This window comes from Ictidomys tridecemlineatus, chromosome 1 (genome assembly GCF_052094955.1).
Source record: "Ictidomys tridecemlineatus isolate mIctTri1 chromosome 1, mIctTri1.hap1, whole genome shotgun sequence".
NCBI classification, from domain to species: domain Eukaryota; kingdom Metazoa; phylum Chordata; class Mammalia; order Rodentia; family Sciuridae; genus Ictidomys; species Ictidomys tridecemlineatus.
This window is the reverse complement of record NC_135477.1, coordinates 221,268,205-221,293,327: the sequence shown is the minus strand read 5'-3', so window position 1 is coordinate 221,293,327 and position 25,123 is coordinate 221,268,205. Positions and strand designations below refer to the sequence as shown.

General features: G+C 40.0%; 1 protein-coding gene and 1 long non-coding RNA gene across 6 annotated transcripts in view; one reads left to right on the top strand and one right to left on the bottom strand.

The window, feature by feature from the left end:
* The window catches only part of Plpp1 (phospholipid phosphatase 1), a 92,004-nt gene extending 89,941 nt beyond the window's left edge, over positions 1–2,063 (bottom strand). The window contains exon 1 of one of the 3 annotated variants that reach the window (XM_005319628.5): positions 1,676–2,063. In XM_005319628.5, coding sequence (XP_005319685.1) covers positions 1,676–1,733 — 58 coding nt within the window. In that variant the 5' untranslated portion in view covers positions 1,734–2,063. The other 2 variants (XM_005319627.4, XM_021722516.2) reach the window with 2 other exon arrangements.
* Positions 2,064–2,181: 118 nt separating this feature from the next.
* LOC120885509 (uncharacterized) overlaps positions 2,182–25,123 on the top strand; it is a 45,610-nt gene continuing 22,668 nt past the window's right edge. For 2 of the 3 annotated variants that reach the window (XR_013423603.1, XR_005728174.2), the window contains exons 1-2: positions 2,182–2,449; positions 3,803–3,935. This is a non-coding gene — a long non-coding RNA (uncharacterized LOC120885509). Of the gene's footprint in view, positions 2,461–3,802; positions 4,903–25,123 lie in introns of those variants that run through there. The other variant, XR_013423606.1, reaches the window with a different exon arrangement.

The following is a 25,123-nucleotide window of genomic DNA, read 5'->3' as shown; positions in this document are numbered from 1 at the left end:
GGAGAAAAAAAATCATGCTTTATAAATTAATAACTCCCAGTAGGCAGGAAAGGGTACAGTTGATACATAAAAATTACACAATATATAGCAATGAAGGATGTTATCCAATAGACTGAGATTACCAAAATTCCTGACTGAACATTTTCCTCTTCCTTCACTAAATATAAATGAAGTTTAACCAAGTTCCACTGATGCAGAATACATCATAGTATATTTTCAATGTAGGATCTTTAGCAAAGGTAAAGTTTTCATTACAAATGAATAAATCTGAATATATTTTAATTACTATGCCCTGACATCTGAAAGGACTATTTCTATAAAGACTGTTCCAAAACTGTATTCCCCTCTCCTAAGCTTAATTCCTAAAATTCACCGTGGAGCTATAAAGTAGGTGTCCTGGTAACAACAACAAAAAAATTATATATATATATATATATATATATATATATATATATATATATATATATGATAGATAGATATAGATATATAGATATCAAAAAGAAATTTTGTCTATAAAAACAATCTTGTCAAATTTAAACGGATTAGACAATATCGAAATCACCTAAAAGGTCAAGTTTGAAGCAAGAGACTAGAATACTCAGAAACTATTGGATTAAAACCAGGGGAATTTCCTTTCTCTGAAAAGCCATTATTCAGATTTGCATCTAGGATGCTAAAAAACAGACATCTCAGATCCTGGGAATTTGCCAGTAGTACTACTTAGATTACTTAAACATGAGTCGGACTACTCAAAGCTCCAGCAGATCTTGTTGTTTTCCATAACACACATAATTCACAACATAGCTGCCTTCCATAATATATATTTTAAAAGGTGAAACCAACTCCTTCCAACGCCTAACCCAGATGATTCCAATTCTTCATCAACAGGAAGAAGCACCTGACCATCAGAAACCCAGAACAGAAGTTGTCCAATCAGGAAAACTTCGCCAAATGTGCTGCAGCTTAAGAATGTCTAGTGCTTCTTGTGGGCTGTCATAGGAAATGGAAGCTATACCACGGCAAGGTTTGCGCAGAAAAAGAAACAGCAGGTCTGAGATACATTCCCCTAAAAGAAAGCCTCTTCAGAACTATAGGCAGAAACTTGGCATCCTCATCCCCATATGCAACCTGACAATTTACAACCTGGCAACACCTTCTAATTAGAAACGTTCTAGCCTTTTATAGCCAAAAAATTAAACTGCTTCCCACAAGTAAAATAAGCCAGGCACTGGCGCCTGCTACTGAGAAGCCCTAGTGCATCAAATCTCCAGTTTCGCTACAGAACCTGAGGAGCCAGCGACCAGGTTTCTCTGAGTTGAGAGGGAGGAGCCCACCCTGCCTGCTAGAGTGGACCGGGAAACACAGGACAGCAGCAAGGCACCAAGCGCAGAGGCGTGAACAGCGTCCCAGCAGAGGCCGGCTCAGCATACCCGCGGGCGACAGACAGGAGGTCACGCGGGGGCCAGGGTGCAGGTTGCAAAGCGGGGTCCCGGGCTGCAGAAGCCGCCCCCGCGTCTCGCCCCGCTGCAGCGCGCGCGTCAGGCACACCCCCCAGCCTCGCCAGTCCTCGGCACTGCAGCAGTCAGTCCTCTTCCAAAAGACCCCGGCCCACACCCTTGCGCACCCCACCGCGGGCCCGCGCGCACACGCCCCTCGGCCCGGAGCGCGTACGTACCCAGCAACACGCACAACACATCGAGGGCCACGTACGGCAGCCGCGTCTTGTCAAACATGGTCTCGGCCCGGACCCCCCCCGCACAGGCGGCGGACAAAGCTGCGGGCGGACGGCCGAGGCACCGGATTCTCGAGCCCGGCCTCGGGACTGGCCACAGCCCCTCCCAATCGGAGGAGAACAGCGGAGGGCAGACTGGAGCCCGGCGGAGCTCCGGTCACTAGCAATGGCGCCGGGGACCCCTCCCCTCGCGGCTCCCGCAAACACTCGTTCGGGTGCGAGGCACTCGCGTGCCGGCCGCAGCAGCCCTGTCGCCCGAGGCCCTGTTCGGTCGGCCCCGGCCTGCCCCGACGGCTCGCAGTGCGGATCCCGGCGCCCTCTCCAACAGGCGGGGCGTGGGGACTCGTGCTTTAAGGATGAGGACCGGTAGGGAGGGAGGAACGCAGGCTGGGGCCCCACCCGCCGGGCAGCGCCGGACCATCCAGCGCGCGGCCTCGCAGGCTGTGGGAGCGCGGCAGGGCGGGGCCGGGGAAACCCCGGCCGGGGCGGGCAGCCAATCAGCGCGCCGGCCCCGCCCTGCCGACCTGCGGGGGCCGCCCAGAGGTTGAGTCCCGGCTGGCGGGGCAGGCGTGAAAGCAGCAGGGTCTGGAGCCTTTGCTCCCCTGCGCGTTCTGCTGGTGATCTAGGCAGTTCTGCTTTCAATGGAGAACTAGGCCTCCGGTCCGTGACCCCAGAGCCTCGGCTGCCTGCCACCCCTCTGTTCTTCTTTGGAAATGGGTAATGAAGAGGTCTGAGTAGAGAGAGGGTGACAAAGATTCTCCGTGACCGAATTTTAGTTAGGCTTCTCTGAGTCTTCTGTCTACTGGGCTGTGCGATGGCCTTCCTTTCTGTCCTAGCAGAATACTGCTAAGTCATCCTCTCGTCCTGACACCTGATCACTCTTGGTATTTTGACACTTGATATCTGAGGATATTTCTTTTATTCCCCCGCCTGTGATGTATAAATTCTTGGCCCGCCTTTGTTAAGAATCCCCCTGCCTTTGATGTTCTTCTCCTCCTAGTAATTTTCCATCCACTTTTTCTCGACTATAAGTCTCCAGCTGTCTTTGCTGTTTTCTGAGTTTAGCTCACTTCTCCCCCTCTTCCCCCCCTCCCCCATATCAGTTAGAACTGCTATTACAATGGACTTTAATGAATACTTCATCAAGGGGCCTGGGGATGTGGCTCAGTGGTCGAGTAAGCTTTCCTAGCATGTGCCAAGCCTACTTTCATCTCCAAGAGCGTCAAAACAATTTTAAAATTATGTGTTAATAAGTATCCAAGTATTTTTTCTTTAATAACAGCAATCTCCCTGCCACATTCCCAGGAGGACCATAGAGCATATTTTATTTATTTATTTATTTATTTTTATTATTAGTTGTTCAAAACATTACAAAGCTCTTGACATATCATATTTCATACCATAGAGCATATTTTAAATCTCAGTTGCCTAATCAATAAAAAGGGGGTGTTAATAATCCCTGCTCTGTGTTCTAGTCAAAGAGAGATAGTGAAGCCCAGAAAAGATAATATGAAAGTTGCTGCTTTATAAAAATTAAACTGATACAGATGTTAACAATTGGTATCTTTCTTTATTTATAATTTACCCTCTTTTACAAAGATATAAAGCACAAATCACAAATATGCCAACTTCTGAGGATGGCCTCAGGCCTGAACCTAAGTAACTGTATTTTAAAAATTCCAGTTTGAAACCTGCAGTCTCACCAGGTACATCCACAGAGCCCTCCAGTATGGCCTCAGACAAGTTACTTCCCCTCACCCTGATAAACAGAGTGAAGCCCCTGGCAGGCTGTCCTTGCCTGATGAGAGGGAAAAGCAAGAAGATCAGGGTGGATACCACCAGACCAGATGTTTCTGACCCCACGGTAAATGATGTCATGGAGAAATCCAGTGGTAGCTGATAAGGATTGAAAGGGGGGATCAAAAGCCCCAAAATTTAGTATGAATAATAGAGCTAGTGAACAGGGTTCAGGCAGCCGAAACAAGGATACACTTGAGCTGGAGAACCTGATGAGGACCTGACATCCCATCACTTGTCATTATTTCCTGATCCTCTGTGTGATCCTAACAGCTCCAAACTTTACCGCCTCATCTGGACCCTGGTGAGAGCCACAACTTCTCCCTACGACTCTCTCCTCAACAGGCTGACCACTCCATGCCAGGAAGAGCCTGCCTTGGTTCCAAGCCTGGTCACCGCGGTCTAAGTGAGTGTACATCTGGTGGACCTAAAGCCTAAGGCTTAAGACTTTTGAACTTAGTGTGCAGAGGGAATGTCTGTCATTAGCCTATCATGATTAAGTGTGTTTTGCAGTGTTTAGACTTAATCTAGAATTATTTGCTGTGAATTAATTAATCTAGAATTGTTTGCTGTGCATTGATTATGTCTATTGCAGTGCCTAGCATTAAGGATTGTTGTTTTCTTGATTAAGAACTTATAGAGTGACTAAGATTTCATCTCACTCCAGTCAGAATGGCAGCTATTATGCATACAAACAACAATAAGTGTTGGCGAGAATGTGGGGAAAAGGTACACTCATACACTGCTGGTGGGACTACAAATTGGTGCAGCCAATATGGAAAGAAGTATAGAGATTTCTTAGAAAATTGGGAATGGAATCACCACTTGACCCAGCAATCCCTCTCCTCGGTCTATACCCAAAGGACTTAAAATCAGCATACTACAGGGACACAGCCACATCAATGTTTATAGCAGCACAATTCACAATAGCTAAACTGTGGAACCAACCTAGATGCCCTTCTGTAGATGAGTGGAGCTGAATGTTTTCTTTGATATAAGGAAGCTGATTCATAGTGGGATAGGGAGGGGGAGCATGGGAGGAATAGACGAACTCTAGATAGGGCAGAGGGGTGGGAGGGGAAGGGAGGGGGCATGGGTTAATTAATAATGGTTGAATGTGATAATCATTATTATCCAAAGTACATGTATGAGGACACGAATTGGCATGATTATACTATGTATACAACCAGAGATATGAAAAATTGAGCTCTATATATGTAATAAGAGTTGTAATGCATTCTGCTGTTATATATAAATAATTTTTAAAAAGTAGTGAGGTACTGTTTTGGGTACAAAACTGAAAAAAAAAAAGGAGCTATCGAGTGAAATTGTATTGAGTGATTTAAGTCAATAAAGCATTGAAAGGGGCAGAAGTGCGTGGACATTCTTTATTTCTCCCCTCGACTGATACATCGCAATTTTGCCCCCTTTCCACAGTACTACTCAGACTTTTCCTGCAAACCACTCCTACTATCAATGGAAAAATAACACTAAACTCAGAAAGTCTGAAAATAAAGCTCCAAATGACCCTGAGAAGCAAAATATATATTTGAAGAAGTATACTTTTCTTTAAAAGGAATGTAGATTTTTTTATTTCACCTTTTGTTTGAATAACTTCCAAAAGCTTCAAACAATTTATACTTGAGAAAGGTGTGCCATTGTTTATTCTGTGGCTTCCCTTGCTTACAGAGCTATAAGGGCCCCAGATTGCAAGGTCACAGTAAATTGAAAGTACTTTTGATAGATTCTAAGTATTCATTATTCAAAAAAAAAATACTTATTGAGTTGGGCCTGGTGGAACATGCTTTTAATCTCAGCAACTCTATAGGCTGAGACAGGATGATCTGAAGTTCAAAGCCAGCCTCAGCAACTTAATGAGGCCCTGTCTTGAAATAAAAATAGAAAGGGCCATGGATGTACTCAGAGGTAAAGTGCCCTTGGGTTAAATCCCCAGTACAAGAAGAAGGAGAAGGAGAAAGGAGAAAGAAAAGGAGAAGGAGAAATATATTTATTGAGCACCAACTGTATGTCAGGTACACAATCTAGGCTGTGTTTTATTTAAACAGGATTTGAAATAAACATTTACTTTTAAAGTTCTTTTTCAAAAGGTTTTCAAAAATCTTATTTTGCTCATTATTCTTTCAGCTTTTTTTTTTTTTTTTGTATGGGGGATTTAACCAAGGGGTGCTTTACCACACTTAACTACATCCCCACATCCCCAACCCTTTTTTTTTTTTTTTTTTTTTGAGACAAGGCATTGCTAAATTTCTGAGGCTGGCCTCAAACTCTCAATTCTGTCTCAGCCTCTTGAGTTGCTGGGATTATAGGTATGCACCACCACGCCTGGCCTCAACATTTATTTTTTAAAACAGCTTTATTAAAAGAGATAATTCATATAGCATATACTCACCCATTTGAAATATAGACTCCAATGCTTTTTAGTATGTTCATAGAGTTGTACAATCATCTCCACAACTTTAGTACATTTTCATCACCCAAGAAACTCCATAACCATTAGTAGTTATTCCCAATTTATCTCCCACCCCCAAGTTTCAGGCAATCACTTGTTTGCTTTCTGTTTCTATATATTTGCCTATCCTGAACTTCCCCCCCACTCCTATCTAACTGTAAATATATGTCCTTTGATAAGCATCTCCCATACCCCAACCATCTAAGCCTCTGGTAAACAGTATTCTATCTCTGTCCTTCTATGATCATTTTTTTAAATATTTTTTGTTGTAAATGGATCTTTTACATATATATATATATATATATATATATATATATATATATATATATATATATATATATATATAGCTGAGGATCGAACCCAGGGCCTCACACATGCCAGGCAAGTGCTCTACCACTGAGCCACATCTCCAGCCCCTATGATCACCGTTTTTTTAGTTTACATATAAGTGAGATCATGCAGCATTTGTCTTTCTGTGTCTGGCTTATTTCACTTAATATAATATTCTTCAGGTTCATCCATGTTGTCACAGATGATTTGATTTCATTCTTTTTAGAGCTGAATAGTATTCTATTGTGAATATGTACCATATTTTCTTTATCCACTTACCCACTGATGGACACCTAGGTTGACTTTGAGTTCATGTCTTGACTATTGTGAATAGTGTTACAATAAATGTGGAAATATAGATATCACCTCTATATGCTGATTTCACTTCTTTTGGCCATAGACCCAGTAGTGGGATTACTGGATCTTATGGTTGTTGTGTTTTTAGCTTTTTGAGAAATCTCCATAACTGTTTCCCATAATAGCTGTACTAATTTACACTCTCACTGACAGTGTATAAGAGTTCCCTTTTCTCTACATTCTTGCCAACAAGAATCTTTTGTCTTTTTGATACTAACTGTTCTTACAGGTATGAAGTGATTTGCATTTTCCCTGAGATCAGAGAGTCATGCAACATTTATCCAGCCACCCCGTATTATATATACCAGACCCAGAACACATCTGTGGAGAAGCCAAAATGAGCAAGAGAAAGTTCACTTTCCTCAAGGAGGACAATTCAGAAACCTGGCATATAACTAACTGAATACAATATTGTGACCGTGTGTTGGTGTACAGTAGACACAGAGGAAAGAGTGGGAACTTTAGAAAGATGCCATAGGAAGGTGATATTTCCATTATTTTTTAGTATTTTTGAGTCAATAAAGCATTGAAAGGGGCAGATTACAACAAGGTCCCCTTGCTCTTTGGGTCCCTCATCATCCTAGGTCAGGTCGGTCCCTAGCCTTTCTCCCACACCAGCAGACATTTTCTTAGGCTAAAAGGAAGTAAACAGTTTTGTTTTTGATTTAGTGTTGTTTTGTTTTTGTGCTTCGGAAGAGTTGCAGATAATAGCTTTAAAAATAGATTAATACACCAAAGTCCATTAAAATTCCTTAAGTCATTTCCTGTTGTTTTAAATGGTGTTTGTGCTCTGCACAGACTACAACAATCACTTTTAATTTGAGCAAAGAATAACTAAGAAATAACTTTGTTTTAGAGTGGAGGGTTTTCCTTGTGGGGGAATTGTTGGTTTTGGTCTATTGTGATTGGATTCTGGTATGAAATCTTGGAATTGAGGATGAGTTAAATAACTTAGAAATGGTGGTGAAATAATTAAAAAAACAACACTGATAGAATGGTGACACCATTAACACCCCCTGGAGGACAAGTGTAAGTATGTCCCTGGACTGAACTCAGCGCTTTTCTTAAATGCTTACCAGTTTATCCCAGGGGCTGTATTTTTCCTCTCTATAATACAGGCATCAAACAAAAATCAAGATAGAATGATCTTGAGAAGAAAAATCCTGAAGACACTAATTTCCTCTCATCTTTTATTATTGAACTTCATGAAGGGAGTCTGTAATCTACAAGCAGCATTTTCACCTTCTCTTTCAATACTTCTGTATGCTCAATTCTGTCCCCACCCCTCTACTTACACCACTTCTCACTATATTATTGGTTGGTCTCCCTCTTTCCATTCTCACAGTGCTTCCTCTCTTAACTACTTACTTATTTCAAAAAGTGTCTGCAAAGTAATAAGAATGAGGTATTTGTGTTTCCATGTGTGTATATCCTTTTGCCCCAAGTGAACTAAAGTAAATATAGTTTTTATTATACTCAAATAGCATCATAAAACTAAAACAATTTAAAAAGTAAACAACTGGTTTCCCAGTACATGTGCCCCGAGAACAAAATGTCACAATGTGTTATACTAGCATCCTTTTTACATTTACTGTCAAAGCTGTTTTTTCTTACTTTATTAAAGTTTTTATCATGTAGCAGGGCACAGTGGCACATGCCTACAGTTCCAGTGACTCAGGAGGCTGAGGCAGGAGCATCCAAGTTCAAGATGAACCTCAACAATTTAGCAAGGCCCTAAGCGACTTAGACCTTGTCTCAAAAATAAAAATAAAAAGGACTGAGAATGTAACTCACTGGTAAAACACCCCTGGGTTTAATCCCCAGTGCCAAAAAATAAAAAAATAAAGAAGGGCTGGGGGTGTAGCTCAGTGGTAGCGCATCACTGGGTTCAATCCCCTGTACTTGTTAAAGTCTGTAAACAAGTCAGGATGGCGCCTGGCAAAATGCCAGAGGGAGTGGTTTGTGAAGTAAGGCCAGGAAGCCATTAAGTGTGGAGATTCCTTATTGGTTGACTGCTGTATCTAGTTTATTCTAATTAAGATAAGCTATGTGGAATGTATAAATACCTCTGTTGTCCTACAATAAACAGCTCCCACTCCTGCTGTATCAATGTACACAAGTTGTTAGTCACCCCCCGGTTATTTTGCTGCAACTGGACTGTGGCAATACTGAAAAAATATGTAAAATAAAAATATACATTATTTAGCTTACTTGCTTTTTAGCTTATAATCTTAAGGTCTTTTGCCATTGATTTTTTTTGTTTGTTTGGTTTGGTTTGGAATTGAACCCAAGGGCATTTAATCATTGAGGTATATGCCCAGCCCTTTTAATTTTTGTTTTGAGACAAAGTCTCACTAAATTACTGAAACTGACCTCAAACTTGTGCCCTCCTGCCTCAACCTCTGAAGCCACTGGAATTACCGGCATGCACTAACATGATCAGCCTGCCATTGATTTTTTTTTTCACTCAGTTATATTTCTTACATTAATTTCTGCCACTGTGGTTGCAAGTCTATCATATTACTATGAATTTATCACTTTATTTATTCTCTGACATATCATCTGGGTCATTTCCATATTCAAAAGGAATGCTGCTATATGCATTCATGTACATGTTTCCTGTGTGGAATTACTAGCTATAGGCTGCATCATGAGGTATGCTCACCTTCAACTTCACAAAATAATCCCACATTGTATTCCTAAATGGTTATGCCATTTCACCCCTACCCCCACCACTGAGGGGTAAGACTCCATCATCAACACAATGTTTTGGGAATTCTTAATTTTTTACTAGTTTAGTAGGTATAATGTTTATCTCAATGTAATCTTAGTTTGCACCTCACTAATCATTAATGTGATTGGATTTCTTTTCCTAAAATTTTTCTCAAAAAATGTCTCCTCCTCTATTTTCTTTCTGTTAAAGACATTTGGCAATTTATCTTATTCTTATTAAACTATAGGTGTTCTTTATATATTCTCAGTAGCAGTCCTTTGTGCTGTTATATTATTCTCTTATTGTAAAGCTTTTCATTTTACTCCTTTATGAGCAGCCATGTGATGAGTTCTTGTAATGTAAGCAGAAGTTTATGGACAGGTTCCTATGAAAGTTATTACTTTCCTGACCAAAGGAAAAGACTGGTTTCCCCTTTTTTCCCTTTCCACCTTCATAGACATAATGTCTAGAGCCACAGCAGGCTACGGATCACAACATGTCTTGTGATCATGAGGGAAAGACCAAGCAAAGCAATGTCACTGCTCTTTACAATGTTGAGTTACTTAATCAACAACAGGCTACCTCTGGATTTCTTATATGAGGAAAAAAAATCGTATTTAAATCTAAAATCTTCACAACAGATGCAAGGCTTTGATTTATATTTCTGAGAAATTGCATGTTATATTATTCTAAATGAAACCATTTGATGGTATGGTGGCACATGCCCATAATCCCAGCAGCTCAGAAGGCTGAGGCAGGAGGATTGCAAGTTTGAGGCCATCCTCAGCAATTTTGGGAAGCTTTAAGCAACTTAGTGAGACCCTGTCTCAAAATTAAAAATAAAAAGGGCTAGGGATGCGGGTCAGTGGTAAAGCTCCCCTGGGTTCAATCCCTGCTCCTCCCTGCCAAAATTTTTTTGAGATAACTTAATTTCTGGTCCTTGAAACTTCAAAGCCCTGAATAGAACAATTTTAGTAGGTAGAAAAGACTGGGCATGCCTATAATGCTAGTGGCTCCAGAGGATCATGAGTTCAAAGCCAGCCTCAGCAATTTATCCAGGCACTAAGCAAGTCAGTGAGACCTTGTCTCTCATAAAATACAAAATGGGGCTGGGGATGTGGTTCAATGTCGAGTGCCCCTAAGTTCAATCCCTGGTACCTCCCCAACTCCAAAAAAACGTGCTGAGGGAGAATGAACCTCAAGTGATTGAACACAGAAGGAAAACCAAAAGTCTGAAGTCTTTGAGTAGGAAAGACTGTACAACAAGGATCTCACACTGGGAACTGATGGGACTTAAGATTCTAGAAGGTATATGATTGCAATATATATATTATAGTTAAAAAACACTTTCAGAGGCATAGACAAATTACTGAATAGGTACTGGCATGCTAAAAATAAAAATAAAAAGATAGTCATTTAAAACAAGTAATCTGGTAGTGAGAGGCAGTCAGTATCTCTGCAGTGGCTTGTACACTAAAGGCATATAAAACTTATCTCGTAAATTAGATTATCTGCATTGTGGTCCTTTGCTAGGTTCACTGTTTATTTGTTTGGGTGCTAAGGAACTCACTCAGAGCCTCAGTAGGCAAACTCTCTATCACTGGACTGTACGTACCCTTAGCCTTATCTTATCTAAATTGTTATTGCTTCCCTCACTTTTTTAAGCCTTGTTACAAAGTACAAAGAGAAAAGTCTTCTGTTAATACTTATGCCAGTCAACCAATGAGGGGAACTTCCTTGCAATCCTTAGTGAAAAACTATAAAAAGGAGATTGAACACCTTGGATTAGAGTTGAGGCCTATGGATGGGCAAGCTTATCTACAAAGATAATTCTCCTTCTTCAAGACTCTCCATCAATGTCAAGCTTGGAGGACCTAAGGGCTTGTCCTGTTTTAGGATGATATAGTTTAAAATTTTGTTGTTGCTTTTTGTATTGGGAATTGCATATCCAGGGCCTCCTGCAGGCAGAATTTTCTTGGTAGGCTTATTATAATGGTCAGATACAAAAACGTGGGCACAATTGCTTAGCATGTGTCTGACATGTGCAGTCTCATGATACCTATTTTTTCAAAACAAAGACTTCTGTGAATCCCCACCCATTATTTCTGCTTCCCTACCACCCACTCAACCCAGCATCTACCATGGTTCCTTAATCTACCAAAGAAACGGGGTTAGTTTGACATGTCTTGTTTTTAGTAAATCCACACCTGGCCCTGGTATTCACCACTTCCTTTCTCTAAGATGCTCACAAATTATTTAATAATTTCTCTAAAACTGAGTCACAAGATATATGCTAGTAACCTATAAATATGTGTAGTCTTAAGCCATCACATATATTTTTCTTTTTAAAAAACTGTGAATGGGAGTACTTGGCCCTCTCCAAGTACTCATCCTTGTATTGTTAGGGCTGGTTGACATGTCCTTAAGAAAAAGGAAAAGGTCCTCTTTAGCTCCTAGAGTTGTACTTGGCACATAACAGTTTTCTTTTTTTAACTGCTTGAATAAACAAATTAATGAAAAAAGAAAAGTGAAACAAGCGTTTAAGAGAGAGTCAAGCTCGACCACCACCCCCACACACACATAGCTTTGGGTATTGTCATTCTACATTTGTCTCCCCACAAAGTAAAGCTTGTCTGGGTTTGGAGATGAGAAGTAGGGTTAATTCTTCTGCCATTATTCTTTCAGATCTATGACGCACCTTCATAGACGCACTATTTTTATGTCCTTGATGATATGAATTATTTTTAAAAGTGCCCCTACCCCCTTCTCGGTGTCTTGATTATAGATGACTCCTCTTTGCACTGTAAAGGAACTTTTCAGGTCCACCTTGTGTTATCTTCTATGCAGATCAGACTCACAGATGCATCTCTAGAAACTTCCTAATCCTCAGAGCACCTTCTTTGATTTCAGAGTTTCTCACATGATGAATCTCGATTGACTGTCCTTTGGACTTTTACAACAATGCCTTTGAAAAGTCTATGGCAACGATACTCAGACTTTGCACATAAGAACTGACTGGGGCATTCATTAAATATACAATCACCAAGCCCCACCTCAGAGATTCCAATTCAGAAGGTAGTACAGAATCCAAGTATTGTTTTGTTATTATGTGCAACAAATTCCCCAAGGAGATTCTGATGCCCAGCAGAATTTGAGAACTTCAGGCCTATTCAGCCCTCTATTTTCACATCTTATTTTAATAAAATGTAATTGCTTTCTTCAAAGAAATTGCTACATGTTACAATTTTGCAGTACAACCTAGTAATTAAACGTCTGGGCTCAGGAATAAGACTCCTAAACACTCCACTGAATACACCTGGGCAAATTACTTAAAACTTTCTGTTGCTACGTGTGGTGGTGCATACCCATAACCCCAGCAGCTCAGAAGGCTGAGACAGGAGGATCATGAGTTCAAAGCCAGCCTCAGCAAAAGCAAGGCACTGAGCAACTCAGTGAGACTCTGTCTCTAATTAAAATACAAAATAGGGCTGGGTATGTGGCTCAGTGGTTGAGTCCCCATCCCTGAGTTCAATCCCCAGTACAAAAAAAAAAAAAAAAAAAAAAAAGCTTTCTGTGCACCAGTTTCCTTATTTGTAAAATGAGAATGTCAATAACAATAGTAGCTATCTCATAGGTTTATTGTGAAGATTAAATGAGCTATTATGTCCCTAACAGCACAGGACCAAGGTGTATCCCAGCTCAATAGATGCTGGACACTATTATTCAAAGATTCCTGTAATTCTCATAAGATTGAGGTTGATAACATGCCGTATTAACCTTGAGCCTAAGGATAATGTTAAGGGATCCTCCAAATTCTTTGCAATTGCATATTCATGTCTATGTTTATGCATTTTGCTTGAACTGGCTTTATAGCTGTCCTCTTCTCAGAGGGATCTCCATACTATACAGAGCTCTAAAGCCTTGCTTATCAACATGTACCCTACACTAGCAGTGTCTGCATTAGTAGAGATTTCTAAGAAGTTTCACCAACAACAGACTACCTCCAGATTTCTTCTTATGTGAGAGAAAGAAAAAAAAAAGTTTAAGCTTAACATCTTCACAACAGATGCAAGACTCAAGAGCACAGAATCAAAGCTACAGAATCAAAACCTGATTTTTAATCAGTATCCCAAGTGATTCCACTGTATATTCAAGTTTGAGGAGCGTGTGTCCAGAAATCCCCCAAGTTTCCATAATGGACAGAATCATCTGGGACATGCTAAAAAGCAAAGACCTTGAGCAAGTTTATCAAAGTTTATTTGAGCAAAAACAACAATGATTCATGAATTAGACAGCCCTTAAGACCGGAACAGGTTCTAAGAACTCCTACTTGTTACATGGTTAGGCAGCACTATGGAGAGAAAAAGGAAGTGGGCAAAAAGAACAGCTTAATTGGTCACAGGTCAGAATTTTGTCTTGTTTGAATCAGTTGGCTGCCCATGGTTGATGAAAGCTCAATTGCTATGACTGACTGAAACTCAGCCGTGCGTCTACTCTCAAGTTGGTTTCACTGAGCATGAAGGACTCCATACTGGTTTGCAAAGAAAACTTTCAGTTCCACTACAGAAGGTTAGTTTGAATCAAGGGCCTCCTTCAAATTTTATTTAACAAATGTGGGTTAAGTATGTAGATTATCCAGCATATCTCTTGGAAGTTCTGATTCATTAAACTTGGTAATTTAAAAAATTACTCTGGATTAGTCTTATATTTAGGGAAGGAAACATACAAATAATCTGTCTTTAGCTGAAAGGCCTTTCTTGCAGCAGCCTCTTCTACCTTTGCACAGAAATTTGTATTTTTCTTACAGTGCTTGCCATATCTTACCTTTTAGTCATAATATCATAGACTCCCATACTTTCCAAATAAACACAGAAACTCAGCTGGTCACGGTGTCATACCCCTGCATTTCCAGCTACTCAGGAGGCTAAGGCACAAGGATTCCAAGTTTAAGTCCAGCCTGAGCAATTTAGGGAACATCTGTCTCCAAACAAAAATTTTTAAAGGGAGGCTAAGGGTGGCAGAGCACTTGCCTAGTATGTGCAAGGCCCTAGGTTACATTCCCAGTACCACAAAAAAGAAAAGATAGAAACTCAGTGAAAGCAAGAATTATTTTTCACTCACTTTTTATATGACTGACGAATATAAAGCAGTGCCTTAATCCATAGTAAGAACTCAATGAATAGTTAACAGGTTTCAACCAGCATCATTAAAGGGATGTGTTGCCGTTTAGTAATCCAGAAAAGTGAAAAACATGAAACCTTAAATAGTCGTGAGTCACTTAATGGAGGAAGAGCAATAAATGAAGTACTTTATACCAGAAACCGTTAAGTGTCTTACATCCATCTCTCTCCATGAAAAATGGCTGGGAGATATTAACCAACTTGTTTGCTCGAGATAACCTAGCAAAGTTATTGGTAAAGCCAAGAGTCACATGGCCTGATCTGACCACGTTATGCTAGGTGGGAGAAATAGGAAGAAGAAAGTACTAGGCAAGTTAATGAAGCAAGTGAAATAGATGTCAAACTGGTCAAAAACATGCCAAATGTCATAAAACCAACAGCTCAAGGCAGAAGATTGGAAGCTTCATGTTAACAATGGACAGAAAGTGACAGTCTGGGACCACTGTAGGGAAGGAAATCTAAAGTGCAGAAACGATGAGTGTGAATTTAAGAACCTCAAAAACCACCTGTGTCTTGACTAAGAGAAATATACATGTCCTTTCTCATTTGCCCCATTCCCCTTCACTCTCCAGAATAAGTTTTGCATTTTTAATTTTTTTAAAATTGGTCCTGGGGATGGAAATCCAGAGGCACTTTGCCACTGAACTTCATCCCTAAACTGCTGAGGGCTTAGGGATGAAATTGCTGAGGCTGGCCTTGAACTCACAATCCTCCTGCCTCAGCCTCCCAAATCACTAGAATTACAGATGTGCACCTGGCTGGTTTTCTTTTACAAGCAGGCCAAACACGAGAGCATTCAGCGAGTCAGATTTTCTTGAGTGCATAATTTTTTAATCCATCCAGCTACCCAGGTAGAATAGAACCACAAGCTGCTTTGTGAAAGGGAGGCCTACGATTTGCTGGTCTCTTTGCTTCATTTGTGGGCTAGCTACCTCCCTCTGTCTCATCTTTTAAAACAGTGGCCAAGAGAAAACATCATTAACATTGACTTGAAATAATGCCTAACCCCTCTCTCTGTGGTTTCCTGTTTCTCTTACTGCTATCTTTTTTTTTTTTCCTAGTATGGTTATGCTGTAGTATGAATGTCTGTGCCTCCTCCTTAAAAAATTTGTTGTTGAAACCTATATATATACACACATATATGTTATATGTATGTTTGTGTGTGTGTGTGTGTGTGTGTGTATAATTTGTCAGTAGATCTTTATTTTATTGATTTATATGCAGTTATGAGAATCAAACCCGGTGCCTCGTACGTGCTAGGCAAATGCTCCACCTCTGAGTCACAACCCCAGCCCCTGGTTGAAACCTCAATCCCAAATGTGATGATATTAGTAGGTGGGAACTTTCTTTAAAAGATGATTAGGGATTAGTGCCCTTATAAAGAGGTCTCAGAGAGTTTCCTCGCCCCTCTGCCAGGGAAGAACTTAGCAAGAAGGTGGTTATTTATGAACCAGGAAGGAGGCCCTCAAAAAACACCAACTATGATGGGGGCCTTCGCTTGGACTCCCTAGTCTTCAGACAGTGAGAAATAAATTTCTTTTGTTTACAGGCTCTTGGTATGTGGCCTGTCGCAGTCTGGTTGGGCAAAATAACCGGGGGTGGGGTGGGGGGGTGGTGACAAGCAACTTGTGAAAGTTGATACAGCAGGAGCCGCTTTATTACATTATGGGACAGAGAAGTATATATACCCAAATAATTACACACAGCTTAACTTAATTCACATAGACTAGATACAGCAGTCAACCAATAAGGAATCCTCATCATCTTAATGATGACACACAGCTGAACTTAATTGACATAATCTAGACACAGCAGTCAGTCATTAAGGAATCTCCATCATCATAATGGTTCCCTGGCATTACTCAGAAACCACTCCTCCTAGCATACTGCCAGGCGCCATCTTAACTCGGTTGTGGCCCTCATCAGTGGCCTTCTGTTATAGAAACCCAAATGGACTAAGAGAAATGAGATGGAGTCTACAGGATTCTCTAAAGAAAAGTTGCCTCTTCCATTCATAGAAAACTAAGTAGGATACACATGTTCTACTCTCAGGCTCTGTTGGTCTGGAAGTCTTAGTTCCCAGCAGAGGGATGCTACCACTTGGAAATTTCTTTTACCAAACCGAAACCTGTTTTAGTCAGCCTTTTCTCTGCTGTGACTAAAAGACCTGACAAGAACAATTTTAGAGGAGGAAAAGTTTATCCGAAGCTCACTGTTTCAGAGGTCTCAGTCCATGGAGAGCAGGTTCCATTCCTTGAGGCTTGAGGTGAGGCTGAACAGGATGGTAGAAGAGTGTGGCAGAGGGAAGCAGCTCACACGATGATCAGAAAGCAGAGAGAGACTCCACTCACCAGATAACAAAATATATACCCCAAAGGCACACCCCAATGACCCACCTCCTCCACCCACACCATACCCACCTTATTTACCACTCAGTTAATCCTATCAGGGGATTCATCCACTGATGGCGTTAAGGCCCTCATAACAATCATTTCTGCTCTAAACCTTCTTGCATTGCCTCATACATGAGGTTTTGGGGGACACATCACAGCCAAACCATAACAAAATCTGAAACTTCTCCAGACCATTTGGGGCTCTCTCTGTCATCAAAGTTGTCACACAGAATGACACCCCCTTGGTAGCTATGATGACAGCTAAAAGCAAAGGATACACATATCGGGTTTCCAGAAAGGAATTTATAAAGATCAGCTGTATACAGGTGCAGAAATAAGGAGCAACTGCCTTTGTCTGTATCTACTTATTGTTGAAGTTCCTCCTGTTAATATGTAAATGTTGTGTTTTCCCTGCCACTCCCCACTACCACTACCATACATAGGATGTGTTAAAGCAGTTAAATTTTGCTGTGAATCTATTAGTAGCAGAATGATGAAAAAAACAGCAGAACCAAAGGAAAAATGGACAGCAACTTCATTTCAAGTCTGAGGTGTACCTTGTGTGTTCGTATTGCTGGGGAACAAACCTAGGGCCTTGCACATGCCAGGTAAGTGCTCTACCATTGAGCTACATCCTCGGCACTGAGGTGCAGCTTTTGATGAGACTTCCTGTCATTTTGCCTTTAGATGCCATAGCAGGAATTGTCTTTGGTTGTCACTCTGAGGAAAACCAGAGTATGTTTGTTTGTTTGGGGAACTGGGTATTGAACCCATGGTTGCTTAGCCACTAAGCCACACCCCCAGTCCTTTTAATTTTTTCTTTTTTTTTTGGCGGGGGAGGGGGACAGTAAGTTGCTGAGGCTGGCCTTGGACTTATGATCCTCCTGCCTGAGCCTTATGAGTTGCTGGGATTACAGGTGTGTGCTCTGCACCTGGCCTCAGAATATGATGTTAAACATATAATATTTAGCCTTTGTTAGAAAGGGATGGAGAGTGTTCTGTCCTGCCCAGGAAAGGTTAGAATGTTCTGCACAATCAGGAAGTCTTTCAGAGTGTTTATTAGTTCCACTGTCCCCTACTAACCATTTACCAAAAAAGGACCATAGGCTTAGAAGGGAAATGAATTTGGCTAACCTGGTGGCCACAGATGATTACACCAGTTTATCCACTCCACAGCCTGTAATACCAGGTACTCAGGAAGAATGAGGTAGGAGGGTCACAAGTTAAGGCCAGCCTGGGCAACTTAGTGAGACCCTGTCTCAAAATAAAAAACAAAAAAGGGGCTGGAGTTGTAGCTTAGTGATAGAGTGCTTGCCTAGCACATGTGAGGCACTGGGTTTGATCTCAAGCACCACATAAAAAAAAAAAAAAGAAATAAGGGCTGGGGTTGAGGCTCCGTGATAGAGTGCTTGCCTCACAGGGGTGAGGCACTGGGTTCGATATTCAGCACTGCATATAAATAAATGAATAAAATAAAGGATCAGCAACAACTTAAAAAATATAAAGAAATAAAATAAACTTATTTTAAAAAAGGACTGGGAATGTAACTCAGTGGTAAAGCACTGGTTCAGTCCCCAATACCACCACCACCACAGTGAAGCAGAAAGGAAACTATGCTGTGAAGGAGGAGAGAAGAGAACAGTTGTTACTCAGGGTGCTTAAGTCTCAAATGCTGTCCACTCCCTTAAATATGCATCTTTGCAGTAAATTGTTTTGTGTTCTGCAGCAAACTTAAGTGATTCTGTACCTAGCTATGGTAAAGGCCTAATGTGATACCACTAAATATTTCAGTCATTTTATTTTATTTTATTTTTGCAGTGCTAGGGATTGAACCCAGGACCTTGTGCATGCAAGGCAAGCACTCTACTGACTGGGCTATATCCCTAGCCCTTCAGAAATTTTAAAAATACACTCTGATGCATACGAAGGCACATTTGTCACATGTGTAAAATATAAAGCATAACAAAATAAGAGCTCACCACCTAAAACATCGCCAGTGTTGTTAAAGTTTCTCAGGTGCTCCTCTCTGAACCCATAACCCCAGCCTGCTCCATCTCCACCAACACACAGCGATGGTGATACTAAACTTTGTCTCTATCATTGTCTTTCTTTTAAAAGAAAATCATGTCTTTAAACAATTTGTCTTTAACCAATATTTTATGTGTTTTGACATTTATAAAACCAGTATCATGCCATGTATACCAGTGAGGAATTGCATTTTCTTTATATATTTATATATTAGTTGTAGATGGACACAATACCTTTATTTTATCTTTGTTTATTTTTATGTGGTGCTGAGAATCAAAGCCAGGGCCTCACACGCACTAGGTGAGCGCTCCACCACTGAGCCACAACCCCAGCCCAAGGACTTGCATTTTCAGTATTTCATAGCATGCTTTGTGTTGTTGCCTGATAGTATAGATTAACCATTTATGATGGCTAGATTTCTGTTTGTGTGAATATGTCACCCTTTAATTATTCACTCACCTATCTATAGGCCTCTGTGTGGTTTCTAGGGCTTTTTGTGGTTCAGAAAATGTACCTAATTCAGAAATGAACACTCTTGAACATATTTCCGGGTGCACTTGGGTAGCAGAACTAAAAGAGCACTTAATTAGGGCCTGTGGGAGGCTAATAAGCACCCCTTCAAATGTGTCCACATCCTCATCCTCCACACCTGCGGCTGCTACCTTGTACTGAAAAAATGTCATTGAAGATGTAATTAAGAGGAAGATCTTGAGTCAAGGGGTTTTACTGGATAATCTAGATGGTCCCTAATTGTAATCACAAGAGTCCTTTTGAGGGAGTATGAGGGAAATTTGACTACAAACAAGAGAAGAAATCAAGATGCCCTGCCAGCATGTTTTCAGCCCAGGAAAACTGATTTAGGAGTTTTGGTCTCCAAAATTGTGGGAGAATAAGTTTCTATTTTAAGCCACGAAGATTATAGCAGCCCTAAGAAAACAATACAACACACATAAGTTGAACTTTACAAAATAATACCAAGCTGTTTTCAACCAATATTGACAAAAATCCACCTTCAATGATGTGTCAATATTGCATATCAAATATATATATATATATATATATATATATATATATATATATATAGAGAGAGAGAGAGAGAGAGAGAGAGAGAGAGAGAGAGAGAGAGTGTATCAGGGATTGAACCCAGGAGTGCTTAACTACTTAGCCACATCCTCAGCCCTTTTTATATTTTATTTTGCCACAGTCTCTCTCTAAGTTGTTTAGAGCCTTGCTAAATTGCGGAGGTTAACTTTGAATTTTGGATCCTCCTACCTCAGCCTCACAAGTACTTTTGGGGATCTTGAAGAGATCATTTGGTTGGTCCCAAGTCACACGTATAGCCAGTACTCTGATGCATGAACAGTTTTTTAGGCTCATTAACATGCCATTCTTTATTTGAAAGATTTCTCTGTTTATTGTTGTTAAAACAAGAGCAGGTTCATGTAGAAACACTGACCTGGCCTCTGCAACTTGCAGAAACAGCTTTTTCTTCTTCATGACTGAGCCTCCAAGAACAGTGAAGAGTTTGAACTGCAGATAAGCCCTACGTTCCCTTTACTCCTTCCGTATCAGGTTTGATTTGATGCAGTTCATAACTCTTAGTCCAGCCAGACTTCCAACGGTCTAGGAGTTTTGCCACTGTTACTGAGAGTAGCAACCCATAAAGGATAAAAGCATGACATTAAAAACAGTGTTGCATTTCTATTTCAAAATCAGAAGAAGGGAGGTATGCTAGTTTCTTAATGCTGCTATAACAAATTACAACCAATTTAGTGGCTTAAAACAACACAGATTTTTTTTTTTTTAATCTTATAGCTGTGTAGGTCAGAAGTCCAACATGAATCTCAGGGGCTAAAATTAAGGTATTGTCAGGGCTGTGTTCCTTCTGGAGAACCTAAGAGAGAATTAGTTTCTTTGCCTGTTCCAGCTTCTAAAGGCTGCCCATGTTCCTTGGCTCATGGTCCATGTCCTCCATCTCCAAAGCCAGCAACTGGTATCTCTCTAACTATATTAGAAGGTTCTCCAATTTTATGACACATATGACTTTGGATTGGGATCACCCAGATATTCCAGAATAATCTCCCCTTCTTAAGGTCTTTAAATTTAACCATGAAAAAAAATTCCTTTTACCCTAAAGATCAACTTATTCACAGTGTTTAGGACTTGAATATCTATGGCGGTGCGTTATTCTGCCTGCCAAAGAAGGTTTATATAAAGAGTAAAAACACGGGGAAAATGTGATGCTTACTTAACTGCAATTGCTATAGATAGATAAGCCACATGTGTTAGTTTTCCATTGCCTGAAGTAAACAATTTATAAGAAGGAAAGATTTATTTAGGCTCATAGTTTCAGAGATTGCAGTCCATGGTCAGTTTGCTGCATTGTTTTTGGACTTGTGTTGAAGTAGAATATCATGTCAGGAGGCTCATGGTGGAACAAAGCTGCTCCCCTTATGGTGACCAGGAGCAAAGAAAGAGTGGAGGGGGCCAGAGTGTGTCTCAATATTTGCTCTGATCATTTATTCAAGGGCACACCTCCAGGGACCTAACTTCCTTTCACTAAAGGTTACACCACTTCCCAACGCACCATCAGTTGAGGACCAAACCTTCAATGCATGAATCTTTGTGGGACATCTAAGATCCAGACCAAAACACCATATTGTTCAGGAGGTCCATTAGTACATTGTAAAGCATAAAAAAATAAATTAATTTTTGCATGATTTCCATTTAATAACAATAGAATTACATAGTATATACTATCACTGGAATAAATGAGTTTTATAGTCTATACATCTTTCACTTATTACTTTCTTTTCATTTTTAAAAAATTTTTAAAGGAAAAGCATTCTTTTTTAATGTTTATTTATTTATTTATTTTTTATGTTTTGCTGAAGATCAAACCCAGTGATCAAACAGCAGAATAAAATAGACATTATTATTGCTATGTGTATATACATGACTGCATGACCAACGTGATTCTGCAACCTGTACACTCAGAAAAATGAGAAATTATATCCCATCTGATTCAAATGTATGACATGTCAAGATCATTGTACTGTCATGTGTAACTAATTAAAACTAATTTAAAAATTATAAAAAAGGCAATTTGACAATTTATATCCAAATTTCAAATGCAGATATCCTTTGATCCAAAAATCTGACTGAATAATTTATTCCTCATGCAACTTAAAACTGTCTCAAAATAAAAAATGAAAAGGACTGAGGATGTTTAGCTCAGTAGTAGAACACTTGCCTAGCACCTGGGAGGCCTTGGGTTCAATTCCTAGTACCACAAAAGGAAAAAAAAAAGCAAGAAGAAAGAAATCAACCAAAATTCAGTACCCCAAAGACAAAAACAACTGATGTTACATAAACTTTTTATTTTTCATATTAAAAAGTACATATACTATTATTGAATGAGACTAATTACATGAAAAACTTGATTTCATGAAACTTAAATAAACGATTATTTATATACTATAGACTAAAAAATTAGCTCACTAATCTCAAAGTATTTTACTTTCTCCTAAGTCTTAGTTGTTCTCATGGTAAATTAAGATTTTAATTTTTTAGGAATGTTATCAGTTTTACTAAGAAATTATGATAAAAACCTAGTATTACAAGCATCTGGCATTGTTTATCTCATTAATATGCACTTGTTGCAAAAGTAAGATACTAATATTCCTTGCCCAGTAGATAAAAATAAATTCTTAGTTCATAAGCTTGGGTTTTTGTAGTTTAAAAAAAAATCCTAACTTAAATCCAAGAAGATATTCCTCAGTTCAAAAAAAAAATTCTGGGTGCTGAAAAATAAAACTAAATAACTTTAGAAAAATAACCTGCCACTTCCTTTTCATTGGCAAAAATAATCACAGATAAAGTAAAAGAGAATCTCTTTCGGACTCGGGTTGTAGCTCAGAGGTAGAGAGTTTGCTTCACATGCGTGAGGCACTGGGTTCAAACCTCAGCACCACATAAAAGTAAATAAATAAATAAATAAATATATATAAATCTCTTTCAAATTCTTCCCACTAAATCTGATCAGATAGTTTCCATCACAAACTATGGACATCCAATCAATTCATAATTCCTAAGCAGCACTATATGCTAGTCACTCCACTGGTATGACTTCTGGAAGACCTTAATTCCCTGTGACCTTTATGAAGAGACCCCAAGATACAGCCTATGGAAGGCACAGTTCTTCCTCACACATTTGGAGAATCCTAAAGTCTCCCTATGTCTGCAGGTCTCACCAGTCCCATCTGCCCCAGGAGTGACTGGTGGCCTGGCTCTGAACCATACCTAGCCCTGCAGCTGGAGTCCTAAATCAGTCCAGATCCAACAAGGAAAAGAGAAAGTGTTCTGACTATTTAGAATAGAGGGAATTTAATGAAGGGAACTGCTGACAAGGGTGATGGAGTAGTGGAGAACCAGTAGAGGATGTTAAAGCATCCCAGACAGCAGCAGTAGCAGGGAGATTACTTCCGCCTCTACACTAGAGGGACAGAGGAAGAAGATGATATGATTCGAGCCCAGGAGCTCTGATCTGCTAGTGTGAGCAAGAACCACAGTTGGAACCTAATGAAGACACAAATGCAACCAGAGAAGGGGGCTAAGAGAGAAAAGAGAGAGAAATGTCTCCATTCTCCCTTCTGTATTAGAAATTATTGCCAGTACCTCTCCTTGGCCAACCCTGGCTGGAAGACAGTCTATACAGGCTACAAAACAGCCCTCAGGGATCAGACCCCATTACACTGAGCAGAGCAGAGGGAAAAGCAAATCTTACATCCTAGGACTGGTGTGGGACTGGTGCAATATTTCTTGGATGTCACATGCTTCCCGGTTGCTGATTTCCTTGCAGCTGAGCTCTGCACACTGGCCACCAGAATTCCCTATCATCTCAGGAACACCTATTGCCAACTCCTTGCCTAAGTGCACATTGGAATCAATTGGAGACCATTTGAAAAAGTAGATTCCTGGGCTTCTCCCCAGAAACTGAATAAAAGAGTCTTTGGATATGAAGTAAAGAAACCTGTATTTTTAACATCTCGAGGCAATTCTGATATAGATGGAATCATCTAGACTCATTTTTTAAAAATATTTATTTCTTTAGTTTTGCATGCTGAGACCAAACTGATGTCCTCACACATGCTAAGCAAGCACTCGACCACTGAGCTGCATTCCCAGTCTGGGACTCATTTTTCAAAGCAGTGCTTAAAGATAGGGCTACACTAGCTCCAAATTTTCTGGACTCTCCAAGTCTTTCATCCTACTAGAATAAAATCTATCATGTCTACCTGGTTTGTAGAATGAAGGCGATCTCCAAACAGAGTAATAATATTTACTATATATAAAAAAAGAAGGCTAGGCTTGTGACATAGGCCTGTGACACCAGCAACTTGGGAGACTGATGCAGGAGGATGAAAATTTCAAGGCTAGCCTCAGCTACTTAGTGAGACCCTCAGCAACTTAGCAAGACCCTGTCTCAAAATAAAAAAATAAAAAGGACTTGAATGTAGCTCAGTGGTAAAGTGCTCTTGGGTTCAATCCCCAATAGCTAAAAAAAGGGGATGGGGATGGATGGCTTTAGAGATACTTACATCATCATTAAAATCCAAATGATGGATGAATTTCATTATCATTCTTATTAACTGTATAATGTCTAAAAATATTTGTGAATATACTATTTTTATAGTTTAACTTCCCAGGTTGGCCATTTTAGATTGTAGCCATAATTGTATATATTAATATAGTTTACAAGGCACTAAACATCAGAAGTGTGCATCTGTGGAAGACAGAATGGTTGTTTTTGTTTTTGTTTTCAGATTTGGTCCCTCTTCTTACAAATATCTTGCCTATGACTTTGTTTCATTTTTTCTTGCTTTAAGGAGGTACCTCAGGGACCAAGTACAGGGCAAAGATGGAAATGATGAAGTGAGGCTCTGAGCCCCCTGGTAACTTGAACCAGAGTGTTTTCTTTAACATTTTGCATGTTAGGTTTCCATATAAAGTTTTATTTGAAAAACAGTTGCACTTTTTGATTTTTGACAATGCTTTATACTAAGCTAATTAATAAAAAGCTTCCAGAATTTCAGACCATTTCTAAGAGCCAGGTTCTTGATC